Genomic DNA, 14,668 nt, shown 5'->3' with positions numbered 1-14,668 from the left:
TTTTAAACAATTTCTGACACATTTGCCATCTGATTTAACTTTTGTTAGTTTTCGAAAAGACTTTGTGTTAGATAGACGTCTGTTGTTGCATTTTGAGTAAGTATAAGATGAGGTGAGTATGTATTATGATTCATAATAATATTTTTAATAATTTACTATCAAAATGTGAATAGTTAAATGTATTAATAGTTTGAATAATTAATTAGTTCAACCTACCTTAAATTAAATTTTATTTATAATACAAGTATACTTATGTGGTTATGTTGAAAAAGACTTGAGGCAATTAAACAATGTTTTTTATATTTCTACTACTTTCTTTTACGAAAGAGCTATCTTAATAGTATTTACTATTATAGGAACAATAAAATCAATATTCTAATGACTTTTTTCATATGAAATGTATATTGGTAAACAAATAAACTACATATTTCAATAAATTATTATGTATATTACATTAAACGGTTCTTCAACAAATAATTTAAAAATGTGACATTGTGATAAAATACATGTTTACAAGAAGAATGAAGATATATAAGAATTTACTGTGAAATAATAGCAAACAATAAATTATGTACTAAAATAAATACATTTCCGTTGTCAATATATTTTCGTAAGATCGGCGTTGAATAACTGCAGAATAACTCCCGATGGTCTTCTAAAAATATACATTTATGATTTACAATTTAAGATTATATAGGTAATACCATTGGTACCTTACCAATGGTTATACTTAGCTAATAAGTTAATAAGTGTTTAATCAACAAGAAATTAGTAAATATAATTTGGTACATAAAATTACAATAAAATAATTAATAATAGGAAAGGGCAAATAAGTACCAATATAAGTTAGCAAAAATAAATTATATAGCATTTTTTTTAAAAATTATAGATTCTGAAAATACTGTTATAATTCCACAATGATTGTATAGATCCACATCAGGTATCCATACATTATATAGTGAATGGCTTATAGCATTTAGATACGATTTAGATATTTATGTTGAATAACTTTGAATGATATAGTAAAATTATTAATAATTATCATATATCTGTATAATATGTTATAAACATTATGAAAATAATTCTATGTTTTTAATTGTTATACTTATATTTCATTTCATACTCACGGATTTAGTAGAATATTTATTCATCGACGAAGGAGAGTGATGTATGGATTGTAAGACACTGGGTAAGTGTAGGCGTACGATGGGTAGGTGTACACCGGTGCGTAAGTATGTGGTGTGTAGTAAACAATTTGAGAAGAAGCAACAGCCACCAAAGCCAAAGCGGCAACAACCAATAACTATAAAAAAAAATTAATTAATAGTATATATTATAGAATGTATAGCTTATTTTTATGACATAAGCAATCTGCTATTTTACTTTTATCTTTTACAAAAAAGAAAAAAAATGCAAAAGAATTTTTACATACCTAAAAGTAATAAAAACAAATAGTGTAGTTTATACACAAAAAAGAAGTATAGATAAAAATTATTTACTGTAGAACAATATACATATACAAAAATAAACTAAGTTATCTGTCGTATTAATCGTATATTGCACGCAATTTGAAAAGGGATCATTTATAAGTACGTATTGGACTAGTACTATACTGGTTACAACTACCTATACAATATTGTACTATTGTCTTTATTATTCTACAAAAAAAGATACTTACCAAAAACTTATACATGATGGTTTTTGGATGTGAATTTGAGGTAACTCAAAAAGTGAAATAAAGACTCGATGTGTATCGTTGTAACAACTGTAGATCACTGATGTTGTCTCTGAAGATCTTATTAGTATTTATACCGGTTCGGTATTTGAAAATCTGTATATCCCATAGTAGTGGGTACCTACATAATATGTAAATAATATGTTATGATTATTTATATTTTATTTTTGTGCTTGAAACAAACCGGTTCGGCCTACCAAAAATCGGATTGAATGAAAAAAATTATAAAATGTGACATTGAATAAAAACCGGCCTATTTGTTTGTACAGGTATATTATTTCTAGTATGACATTTTATTTTAGGTAATAAATTGAGTGGTACCGTGACGGACGACAAAAATTGAAACACGTTAATGGGCAATCGTCTATCAGTTGTGTAAAAAATAGACCCTTGACATTTAAAATGTGTAAAATGTCAAGATTATAATTTTTATTTCTAAACATTTTTAGATATATTCATTCGATTTGGGATATAAGATTATATGATACCTAAATGGCTAAATCAAACAAGGTCGGCTACAGTCTACACGACTATCATAAACATTAATTTAACGATTTGCCTAAAATGTAAGTATTTAATACACTGTATTAGTATTACCTACCCGTTAACAAAATATTCTGTTTTTACAACACTATCAAAGTCGTACTGGACTTACGTATGTACATTTTTACCAATTGTGGGCGAATTTGGCTATTTTTTTTACCATCTGCGTGCAATAGTATATCTCACCTAATAAATTTGTATTTCTAAATTTAATGTCAATTGACTGAATTTTAATTATCTAAATACATGATACAATAAACGGTTTGAAATACATATTGCATGCAATGGCAATACATTGCTGTATAGGCCCGTAAATAGGTGTTAAGGATAGAGGGGTAGGGGTTCACTTTGTTTCCAGTAATGATATTAGGACGCAAAATCAGTAAACAACGTTGATTATTTTCCCGGCTTTATTAAAAATGCGAGTAGAAAGGGGAGTTTTTGGATATGATTTTTTTTTTAGACTGTAATAACGAAGAAAAAAGTTTCATAACTAGTTATCAGATAATAAATTATAACAATACATTTAAATACTTAATTATTTTAATATAACTCTTATATATGTATATCTATACTCTATAGTACCTACATCAATATGGCTACCTTATTTTAAAAAACGCTTACATTTTTATTCAAATTTTTCAATACTTTAAAATAGAGCTATACATAAGTATAGATAGGTTTATTCTATAATTACTTACATACCTACTTATAGATAAAATATTGTTTTGAAGTCTGTTAAATTTTAAAATAACATAATATGTATAGCAAATTATATAATTTTACGGTTTTCATACTTTTTAATAGTTAGTGAAAATCCAAAAACGAACACACTGCTCATTAATATCTATAGTAATATTTAACATTTTTATTAGCATTTAAAAAATTATTGAGTAAATTTAATTTTACAATTTATTAAATTAGTTAGGTAAGTGAAACAATATTTAAATTTTTTTATTTTTTTTATTTTACACAATAATATATACAATCTGTACATTTATGCACAATTAGCATATTTGATAAAGGTTAAAATAATACATTAAATACGTGATAAGAAGCCACCCACTAGTGGCATTTGACTGGATGTTGTATGAATCTTTATATTACGAGTATATAAACTGATTTTTTATTTTTTATTTTTTATTTTTTATTTTTTCATTAGTTCCCTAACAAGTCACGGCACCAACTCCTTTTTAAACGATGCCTGGGGTTGCCAGGTAATGTTTGGATGGATAGGTTTTTAATGAGTGGATTTTGGTGTGTTTGTAGGCGGACATGAAATATTTTGTAGAAGCTTGTAGCTTCTTCTGTCACGGTTTTAATTGACAGGTCATTATGTATAGTGTAATTCGAAACAAAGGGTGGAGCATTAGTAATTTTCCTAAGAGCAATATTCTGAAATTGTTGAATTTTGATTGGACACTTTTGCTGTGCCCCATAGTTAGAGACCATATTTCCATACAGGTTTAAATAATGTTTTATACATATTTAAATTTAAATTTATATCCAAATTAAGTTATTTTAGAACAAATTATAATAGATAAGTAGCATATTTTATGACATATGTCAATTATTAGTGTAGAATAAATATTTGTATAAATACGAAAGTATTACCTATTATTTAGGTACTTTTAAATATATCTTAAGGCTAATTATAATTTAAATATGAAATATTTAAACGTTTCATTGAGATAAAACATCGCTCGTTTGATCTAGATGACTGTAATGCAGTTAATTAGTTTAATGTTTAAATGTATATTAATGTATGTAAGTATAATAGTAGTTGACGGTGAAGATTTTGAAAAATATTAAAAACAAAATATCGATTATATTGATATAAAGAAAGTTCAGTTTATAAATAACTATTCCACTAAATTTGAAAAAAATATAGTGTTCTTATAGGTAATGAAAACACTGTATACTAATTGAGTCGTAGGTATAAACGAACAATATTTTATTGAGTTCAACGATTATTTTGAGTAAAAAATAAAATCATTAATAAAACATTTTTATGACTTTAATAACATAATTTGAAAATACACAATTTATACCGATTATTATTGTCATATTATAAAATACTTCGAAAATAACATTAAACAAAACGCATATTTAACCAAGTAGAATTTTAAGCTACAGATTGTCCTAATTCCCAAATCTGTTAAAAATCGAAAGGAAGATTATATTTTAAGTTTGACGGGACTTATTAGTTAATACTAAAACATAAACTCAATTAGTATTACATTCAAATTTCCAAGTGACTCAGTTCGTTCTAAAAAATGCTATGATGATTCAGTTCGAATGCAGCTATAAAAATTAAAAACATATACGTTTTTAACAACGTTTTGACTATTTGTTGAGAGAATCGACCTCAGTTTGAAATATTGTTTTTTAGTTCTAATGATTACACATTTATTTCAAATATCACAACAATATAATATTATAGGTAGATACCTTGACTGAAGTCGGTATTGTAATACTTGTCTCTATATCAAGGTCTGTAGCTGAACGATGAGATTTTACGAGTTTTGAGTGACCAATATTAACATAATAATGTAGGTAACTTGAATCGCGGGAAGAAAGCCCACTCGAAAATAGGCCAGAAAAAAATTCAATATAAATGTGAACACACGTATACTCTACTCCTAATTAGTAATTATCATTTGGCGTGTACCGATAATAAAATATAATAAACTATAATTTAAAAAATGTCATAAATTATCTTGTGTAATTTTTGTATAAATGTAGTATGTATATACCTAGACGTTATACTTATACAGTATAACTCTGATGTTTTTTTACTTATAACTTATAACACTGCATATATTATGTATAGATGAGTTCATATTTATTTTGATATTACAAGTTGTTTTTTATATGTATAATGTATATAATCAATAGTAAAGCATAAGCCATATTCAGACATAAATTCATTTATATTTAAAATTTTTTATTAAATAAATAGGTAAAAGAAAAGGTTTCTTATTAATTGAGTATCCGCATATAAAATTGCTTATATTGGCTTTATAGCCAATAATTAATGAATTATAAATTATTAATTAGAAGTAGAGTATAGGTACATGTGTTCACAGTTATATTTAATTTTTTTTCTGGGCTTTTTTTCCGTAGACTTTTTTTTCCGCCGACTATGTACCTTGTAGCCTCGTAATTCGTAAATCGAAATACCTAGATACTAAAAATAGTAATATCCGAATATCCTATTTTATATGATATTTTAAAGTGAAACGCCTTAATCTTATTCATTTATTTGTCATTGATATTTCACATCGATAAACTATGAAAAGAAACAACTATAATAATAGGTCCACCATTACTAGGTATTATGACTATTATAACTAGGTGTTTTATTTTATTATTACTATTTACTTATTTTAATAACTCGAGCATTGGAAAACTATAAGGTCTGATCATGCTATAAATATAATAATACATATTAAATCTATCTATATATATATATATGTATTATTATATTTATAGCGTGATCAGACCATATACCTTATACCATATAATGGTATATATATATATTATACACCATAATATTAATATAAGATAATATACTATATTATTTCATTTGCCAAATTGATTGAAGTTTTCAGTAAATTTAAAGAAATCTTATTAAATCTTGATCTTGGAAGGGGGCTTGTGTAATTGTGTTGCACGCATTTTTCTTCTGTCGTGTTACCAGTATTGCCTCTACGACTCTACCCTACCTCTACTCTTTAAAACGTAACTTATTGTACTGTCCCTAAAGCAATCTGTGTTTATGTGTACGTGAGTGTAGTATATGTTTATGTTTGTATATAAGGAACAGCAGTAATTTTTCTTCCGGATTTTTCACTTACATATACAATCAGTTTGCCTGCTGCCCTTTTTTCCACTAAGTCGTTGCGTGATTAATGATGGAATTTAATTAAAACTGCCCCAAGACACCTTGAAAAGTTATCGAAGAAACGACATAGGTACTAAAAATGCAATAACAACTAATAAAAAATAGAAAATGTCAGTTTGTTGTTGGAGGATACTGGAGAGAATAATTTTACCAATAAGACATGTTAAGAGTACACATTTTAAACACATTACTGGTCAGCGAAAAAAATCTAAAGTAAAAAAGTTATATCATAATAATATTTTAAATAATTTATTAAAAAAAAAATTCAAAAACTTTAATCACATATGGGACATGTCATGTAAAAACATTGAATTAATTATTTTTACAATTATTCAAAAACAATACGCCTATGCATACATGATAATAATTTCTATCTAAGTGTAAAGTGTGATATTGCAAATATTAGGTAACTTAACCTAACCTGGTACCTACCAGACTATTGGTTAATTTTGTCAGGTAAATCATTTAATTAAAATTATTTTTTTTAAACTAATTGGCACATTAATTGTGCATCGTATTATTCCTATTACCTAATTATATCTATCGAACTTTTTTAGCATAGACTTTTTAGCCTTTGGACTTTTTGGTAGCTTACTCGTGTTATTTTACGCTATGACGTAAATAGCGATTTAAAAAATATGGTTTGGGGAGAGGTAAAAAAAATTACTTATTAAATGTTGACATATTATGATACAGATCCGTAGAACAATTGATTTAGTAGTATTTATAGATTCCATCAATTCCATACATGTAGCACATATATATAATATAGGTACTTAATAGTAAGTTTATTTTGTCCTCTAAAATGCGGAATCGAACCAGCAACTGTCGTCGGACTATTTCAACCAAGCGTGAAGGTCATGCCCTTTTTTTATACCCTCCGTAACGAAGTTTCACTTCAACTTTTTTTTCCTAAAATTATTGCATAGAAGGACATATTTTATTTCACCTATCTCTTGTTGTATGATTAATAATATTTTATCGCATTTTCTGGGTTACAAAAATATTCCAATAATATTATTTCAAAAAATTATGATTACAGAGTTATCATAAAGTTATTTTTCAAACAAGTTTAGAACGTTTTTGTATGAAATCTATTACACTCATGTAGGTAATTAATATTATTTAACAATATTATGGCCATATGGGTACCTACGATTTGTATCTAAGCTATAAAATGAATTTCAAGACTTGTGTAAGATTGTAAGAATAAACAATAATTTGGTTATAGTTTCGATTTTGGTGAATAAATTAGTTTCCCCTTTCCTAGTTTTTTTATACAGTTACTGCATACTGGTTCACACAAATTATTAATATGTTAATAGTTATTTTTTTTTTATAAATTTATTAAGGCATCGACATCAAAGGTTTTTAACCTGCATTAATTTAATATAAAAAAGTGAACATTATAATATTATTAGTATTATTACAAGTATTTACATGTGTTTACAATTTATGACTTAAGTTTATACCTACTATGGAAGAATACATTGATTGCGTCCGTATTGTCTTCATTGAGTGCTTGATGGAGTGTGGTGGGGTTTTTGAGGATCTTGCGGGCTTCCAAGTATTTGGTGCAATTTATGATGATATGTTCTAATGTTAATAGTTATTTTATTTAAATATAATTCAATATATTTAATATATAACTATGAATCATTTTCCCAACTATTTTATTTTTTATTAGATAATTTCTATTTTTTACACAAAAATTATTTTTTTACAGCATATCGTGTATTTCAACTACCTAATTTTGCTACAGTAAAATAATTAATGCAAAAATGTAAGTCACTGTCTAAAAATATTTTATTGGCTTGTTAATTATTACAGCTCTCGGTAATATAAGGTTAAATGTTATTTAACGCGTGAGTGTCGACACTTTCATAAGAAAAATCATATATTTAAATTATTTCTGGACACCTTGGATATAGTTTAATCTAAACCATTTTCCATGAAAATTACACAAGATACTGTAGATAACTACAATAACGTTGTCATCATAAGTCCTAACATTCAAAACAACGACTACATACTGGGATTAAGCCAGTACTTAATGAACTGCTTATAAATAGGTATGTATATTATATATAATATATTATATTAGTATGTACAATGTTTTTAAGTACATTTCACTATAAACAGGCAACAGCCAACAGCGCATTATTAAACATATACATCATATGCATGAAAAAATATGATCATAAAAGCTACAATGATGCAAGGTGACATCAGCACATTGCTACAGCTATGTCATGCGAAATAAATTGCTTACAAGTTACAACACACTTGGACTTCAATTTTAAAAAAGTCTATATAATCTCCATAAATTTAATTAAATTGTGACAAATAAGTGCTCAATAAAGGTGCATTGTATATGTTAAAATTGAAAACGCTCTTTATCTCCCCAGTTTTTAACAACGTAATATTATATAATATATTATTTTAAATATGACGGTATACTGACTATAACAAATATAAACTGACTTCTGTATAACATAATTAAGATTCCACTCTCTGAATTCGATCTTTACAGCAACGCATGAAAATATTGTTTGTAAAATACGCTTTGTGTGTAATCACATTTGAGTGAGTCTTATAAACAGATGGGTATGTCCATGTTAAATTTGAATGCATTCAAGAAATTAGAAATGAGTCGAATTGTTCAAAGTTCGAAAAATCGAACCAAACTTCGACGTTTGAAAGTAAAACCGATTAGTACTCGAACAAACAATTCGAACATGTCAAACGTTTAGAAACACAAAATGTTCCCGGCGTTTATTTTAAAAAATTGTTTTGTATATTGTCTATTTTATCGATGAAAAATACATCTGTATTTTTATTACTATTTTATACTACTTAGTTAATTACTCTGACATATAACAAAAAACATTTTATACGGCATTTAATTCAAAAATTCGGTTTGGGTTCAATTCAGTATTTAACGAAATGTTTGGTATACGAGTTCGGTTCGAGATCAACATCACACATGTTGTTATTTGTTTGGTTCGTGTTCGGCTGGATATTCCATTAAAAGTTCGGTTCGAGACCATATTATTGAGTTATACCCACCTCTAATAATATAAACCTATTTAGTAACTAATATGTGATTGACATTTTTAAGTGAAGCATCTTTACCAGTAAGAAATAATTTCAATAATTTATTTTTGTTATTAATATTTTAAACTTGCACATATAAATATTTTCATATTTTCATAGTTACACTCTTACACAAATTACACTGGTAATGCCGTAATATCGTTTTATATTGTCAATAAATGTGCATTGTTCTATTAATAAGAACGGATATTATTCTTCAAGTTAATATGATCTTATATCTTTAAATTAAAATGTATTGTATAAATATATTTTTTTAGTATTTGGTAATAGCATTGTTTTTATAATATATTAATATCTAATAGGTATTTAACAGGATAATAAATTAGAAAATTTGGGTGTTTATTGGTGTCTGTGTTTCTTTCTATAATCTTAATTTCTACAATAATATTTTAGCATCCGCCACCCAAACATTATACGTATACTTAAGACAGTGTTTATAGTCCTCACCCGTTTCTGGTTTCATCGTTATAATTTGTTTATATTAAACATTAATAATTATTGTACCTAATGCCTGTAACATAATGTATAGTCGCATGAATAACAAAAATACAAAATCTAATCTATTCTAACTCAAAACATTTGATATAAAGGCCGATGTTGGACAAACCACGGACTAAGAATCTTAGTTCGCGGGACAAACTTACGTTTATCACAACGTTCCAAGTGTGTAGCCTTGGAGGAAAATAACATAAATAACTACTCATTTCTATTTTAGAGACCCCATCGTACATAATATAATTGTACACGAAACGTCAACGCAGCAGCTGCTGGAAGCCTGGAAAATATTTTGGACGACCCTGCGGCTTGTATGGCTGCATCTATGATTCATGAATACTGGTCGCGATTCGAGTTGGTACTTCGTGGTTTGTTTATAATATTATCGATTTACATGGACTGTAATTGACGCAATTTAATCATTAAATTTTAATGTGAATGTCATTGTCCATAGTAAATTACTGTTGTATGTTATTTAACTGCTACGGGTGACAGGTCTGATTTTCAACTCTTAAACGTGAATTCGTCGAGTTTGTAACAATTTTTTATCGTTCCGATTCACAACACTTCAATTGCGTGGACGTCCAGTAGGTCCGAACGAAATACAATCATGTTTACGAAAATAATGTCAAATAAACGCATCCCGTTGACACCAACGTCTAAGAAAATGATGCCGAGAATGTACAAGACTACTGTCGCTCTGAAAACATGGTAATGTATTTGATTCGAATGTAACAAATTACCGTAATCCGCAATAACCGATAGCAATAACAACAAATCAAATAGTAATAAATATTTTTTTGTTTATAAAACAAATCACAATCGACACAATCACTAAATCATGTAAAACGCGTACTTACTTTAGGTACTTATTACGAAAAAAATGTAAAACATATAGTACCTAATAAATATTATATTTCTGTTAATCAAGTTTTTTTTATTTTACAAAGGTATACAAATAAAACCAACTATTAACTATATACATAATATTTAATTATGTAGATACTTTTGTTATTAATCTGCTGTTGGTACTTTGAACCTATACCTAATAATACTTAACAGTGTTGTTCGTAGAAACTTAATTTTGTCCACAAAATAATCATGAGAAGTTCTAAAGATTACGTAACACAAAAATAAGGTAAAGCGAGGTATGGGGACAGCCTCATCCCCATCCGTGAACAAACCCCTGATGAGGACTGAGAAAGTTGGTAATATTTTAAGTACAAGTGTAGGTTTTGCCGTTTTGTTTACAAACAATTATGAAAACAATATCGTCACATGCTTATCAAGCAACCTGCATGTGTCAGAGATCGATAACAGCTGCTGTGACGCTGGGTTACAGGTACAAGTTACCACCGCAGCGTCGAGTCACACGCGTGAACGATCCAGAACGTGTATTTTTAGTTATTTAACTAAAAGTATGTACTTTTTCTCCATCCTACCGATCGATCTAGTAATGCGATAATACATTTGAAAACTTATTTGAATTCGTCATAATGTCCGCTTGAGATCGGTCAGTTTACATTTTAAGATTTATGATTTCAATTCCGAAAAATCAATATTTTAAAATTTTAAAATATTCAAACCTAATTTACAGAAGTTGAGGGTGAAATTGGAAAAAATGAACTAACCGATCTCAAGTAGTCTTAAAAAAATATAAAATTTAAATTAGTTCTCATAAGTGTTATCGCATTACTAGGCCGATCGGTATGATGGACAAAAGACTGTATGTTTCGGTTTAAAATTTAAATAATAATTAAACTTTAAATAACTGAATTCTGATGGCCAAAAATCCCCTTAATGTTTATTAAATGTATAGTAGTGCATTGTACTACATTGTACTACATTGTTCATACTTCTATCACATATTAGTATTATAATACCTATAATCTGTGATTCTAATATTCTATGCTCACACTCGCTGAAATGAGACGTTACCCGTACCACACCATTAGTGAAAACCGGTTTCGCTATCGCAACTAAGTTCTACCCGTTTACTGTTACGAAAACAAGAGTATTGGTTACAAAATAAATTTAATTTGCAAGATTTTCAAGAAGAAAAATTCGATACGTATCGATACGTACCACCTCGTATCGAGGTCCGAGTCCGATACGGGTCGGTACTCGGTACGTATCGCTTGTATACTGCACGTGTCACTTCTTGAACGCTCAAAATTGCCTCGATACGTATCGATACACTCCAAATTCTTCCTTGAAAATCTTGATGTATTAATATTTTCCAATAATCCTGTAATCCGATTTTATAATATTCGTACATTTCCTAGTGCTGATAAACATCCGTATTTTACACAAATGTAATCATTAGATATTAGAATCATGAATGTTTTGTTCACCTCAAAATTAGTATAAATCTGTTGAAAAAAATGCTGATCAATAATTACTGTGGACTTACACTCAATTTATTTTTTAACTTATGAGGAGTGTTGTATTACATTTTTAAGTTTTTCGACAAAGCAAATAATTGTTTGTTGACAATAGTTTAAAAAAAAATTAGAAAACTGGAAATTTTCTTATGCCTATAAATAACTTAAAAAGAATTGCATTTTTTGGACAATTTTTAATCTTAAAAATTTCAAAAAACTGTTTAAACTACTAAAATATAGTTGTATGTTTGAGACTCCTCATAAAAAAATGGTATTTTACAACTGTTTCAAACATGTTTAAAAAATGATTTAGACGAGTTTAATGCAAAATATGAAATTTATTATGTACACCTACTATCAACAAATATTAGTGTAGGTACTAGGTACCTACACTTACCAAAAAAAAATATTTATTTATTTATATATTATAATATAATAATACATTGGGTATCTATTAAATAATAAAACATTAAAATATAATATTTTATTAGTAAGTATAAGAAGTAATAAGTTTGTTATATTAAAAAAAAAGTTTGTAAATTAAAATTAAAAGTATTAGTGTGAACTTATTAGTTAGGTATCACTTATTGACTATTGTACACACTATCATTTATAATTAAGTATGGAACAGTATAGTAGTGTACCTATAGTACTGTAGGTATATCAATAATTATCACTTCACTTTATACAACATAGAAAATGAATATTAAATTAAAGTTGTAGTTCAATAAACCAAAAATTGTTGGTCGAACTGACCAATATTTTAATGCAAAGCAAAAAATATTAAAAGTTGCACTACCTATTGGCTTTCTAGAATCTACTTGTATCGCTTTGGTTTCTAGATGATAATTATAAATTAATTAATAGGCTTTTCTTTTTCTTATAATTCTAAACTTTTAGTGTTGAATTTATTCTTTGTTAACTTACTGAAGTAATTGTTTCCATTAACTTGCCCACATTTGATTATGATTAGGTCTAGAAATGTAGAGAATAGATTAGGTTAAGTTCTTGTCTACAAAAATTACTACTCTTAACAGATTTATCTGAATACTGTTTTAAAATTAAAATTAAGTCCATTGTAATCGTAATGAAGTTGTATGTAATAACTAGATTCTATTTTAATTAGCACTTATAACTTAAGTTTAAATTAAATAAATATACCTTTTATTATATCATTGTACATTTAATGTAATTAATTTATGTTAGTATCCAATTACCTCTATGATTTTTTTTTTTTAATTGCTTTCATAAATTATAAATGGTTTGCATATATATTATGGTAACTAAACAATTTTAAATCTTGTTTCAATTCAGTAGGATTAAAAATATAAATTTAAAAGTAAGGAAAATCTTCCCTGTCCAGGAAGTGGATATTGTGTTCAATTTGTGATTGATGTAGACATTGCTTGAAATATTAAAAAAATATATTATTTAGAGTAGTGCAAAGTTGCTAATTTGAATTAATAATATTATAATTATAAATTTTATAAATTTGTTTATTAAACTTTGGAAATGAATTGATTATTACAATAAAATTAATAAATAGTAGTTGCTACTGTACGCTAGGTACCATAAAGTTATACACACATTTTTCTCTTTTGAACAACTGTATTTTTAATAAATTATTTATATTAAACGTTTGAAACAAAACAATGTTTGATTTATTTAGATGTTTTAAACATGTTTAAACATCTCAACCCTGCAGTAAATACAACCATAGTAAGATTTCATTAGTAATTTAAACTTTTTTCTATGTCTATGGAGCCAACAATTATTTAATTAGAACCCCATATTTATATTTTATAGGTTATAATTTATAATTTATATTTAAGCTATAGTCTTGAGTCATTTGCGATACTAAAATTTTTCACATCAGGCTAAATGCTTTGAGCTCTTAAAATATAATATACATTTTTTTTTAGGGGTCTGTCCGGATTGTCTTTTGGTGTAACAAGTTTTGTACTGTTATGTTATATGACGGAGTGGCGCACTGTGTTAAAGTATTGTCCTTACTACAACAGTAAGTATAACCAATTGGATATTGAAGATGAATTGGATAAAATCCAAGCAACAGCGGATACCAAAGAACGCACAGAAAATTCTTTAAGAGATTTTCAGCATGAGAGAGATGTAAAATTTGAAAGTGAAAAAGAAAAATAATTCTTTAAATATGAAAATCTTACAATACATTCAAGGAAAAATAAAAATGTGAATGAACTATGTACCTTGATATTTTTCAACAATTAATATTTCAGGAATTTGTGTAATTTAATATTGAATTGAATTAATAATAAATATTTTGATATTTTTTGTATTTAAGTATTTATACAGGTGGTACAATTTTGTTAACATTAACATTTATCATTCAAATATAATTTTAAGATCACCCATAAATACTTTTATTTCTTGTTATTAAAAATAAAATAAAAAGTACTTAGAAAACTAGTTGTGTTTTAAGTCATTTTTATATCATATAATATTCTGAAT

At 26.8% G+C, this 14,668-nt stretch overlaps 1 protein-coding gene and 1 long non-coding RNA gene across 2 annotated transcripts; one reads left to right on the top strand and one right to left on the bottom strand.

Moving 5' to 3' along the window:
- Positions 1-425: 425 nt before the first annotated feature.
- Positions 426-7,672, bottom strand: LOC111039486. The gene is made up of 4 exons (XR_002605101.1): positions 7,658-7,672; positions 1,679-1,856; positions 1,128-1,303; positions 426-655 (listed from the first exon to the last, which is right to left on the bottom strand). It is a non-coding gene; the product is annotated as an uncharacterized LOC111039486 (long non-coding RNA).
- Positions 7,673-10,097: 2,425 nt separating this feature from the next.
- LOC111039488 lies at positions 10,098-14,392 on the top strand. Its single transcript, XM_022323027.1, has 2 exons — positions 10,098-10,508; positions 14,104-14,392. The coding sequence occupies exons 1-2, from the start codon at positions 10,408-10,410 to the stop codon at positions 14,339-14,341; spliced, it is 339 nt and encodes a 112-aa protein (XP_022178719.1). The 5' UTR covers positions 10,098-10,407; the 3' UTR covers positions 14,342-14,392.
- The last annotated feature ends 276 nt before the right edge of the window (positions 14,393-14,668 follow it).

Source organism: Myzus persicae, unplaced genomic scaffold, assembly GCF_001856785.1.
Source record: "Myzus persicae strain clone G006 unplaced genomic scaffold, MPER_G0061.0, whole genome shotgun sequence".
Classification (NCBI taxonomy): domain Eukaryota; kingdom Metazoa; phylum Arthropoda; class Insecta; order Hemiptera; family Aphididae; genus Myzus; species Myzus persicae.
Note: the sequence above shows the minus strand (reverse complement) of the source record. Positions and strands in the feature narration are given on the sequence as shown.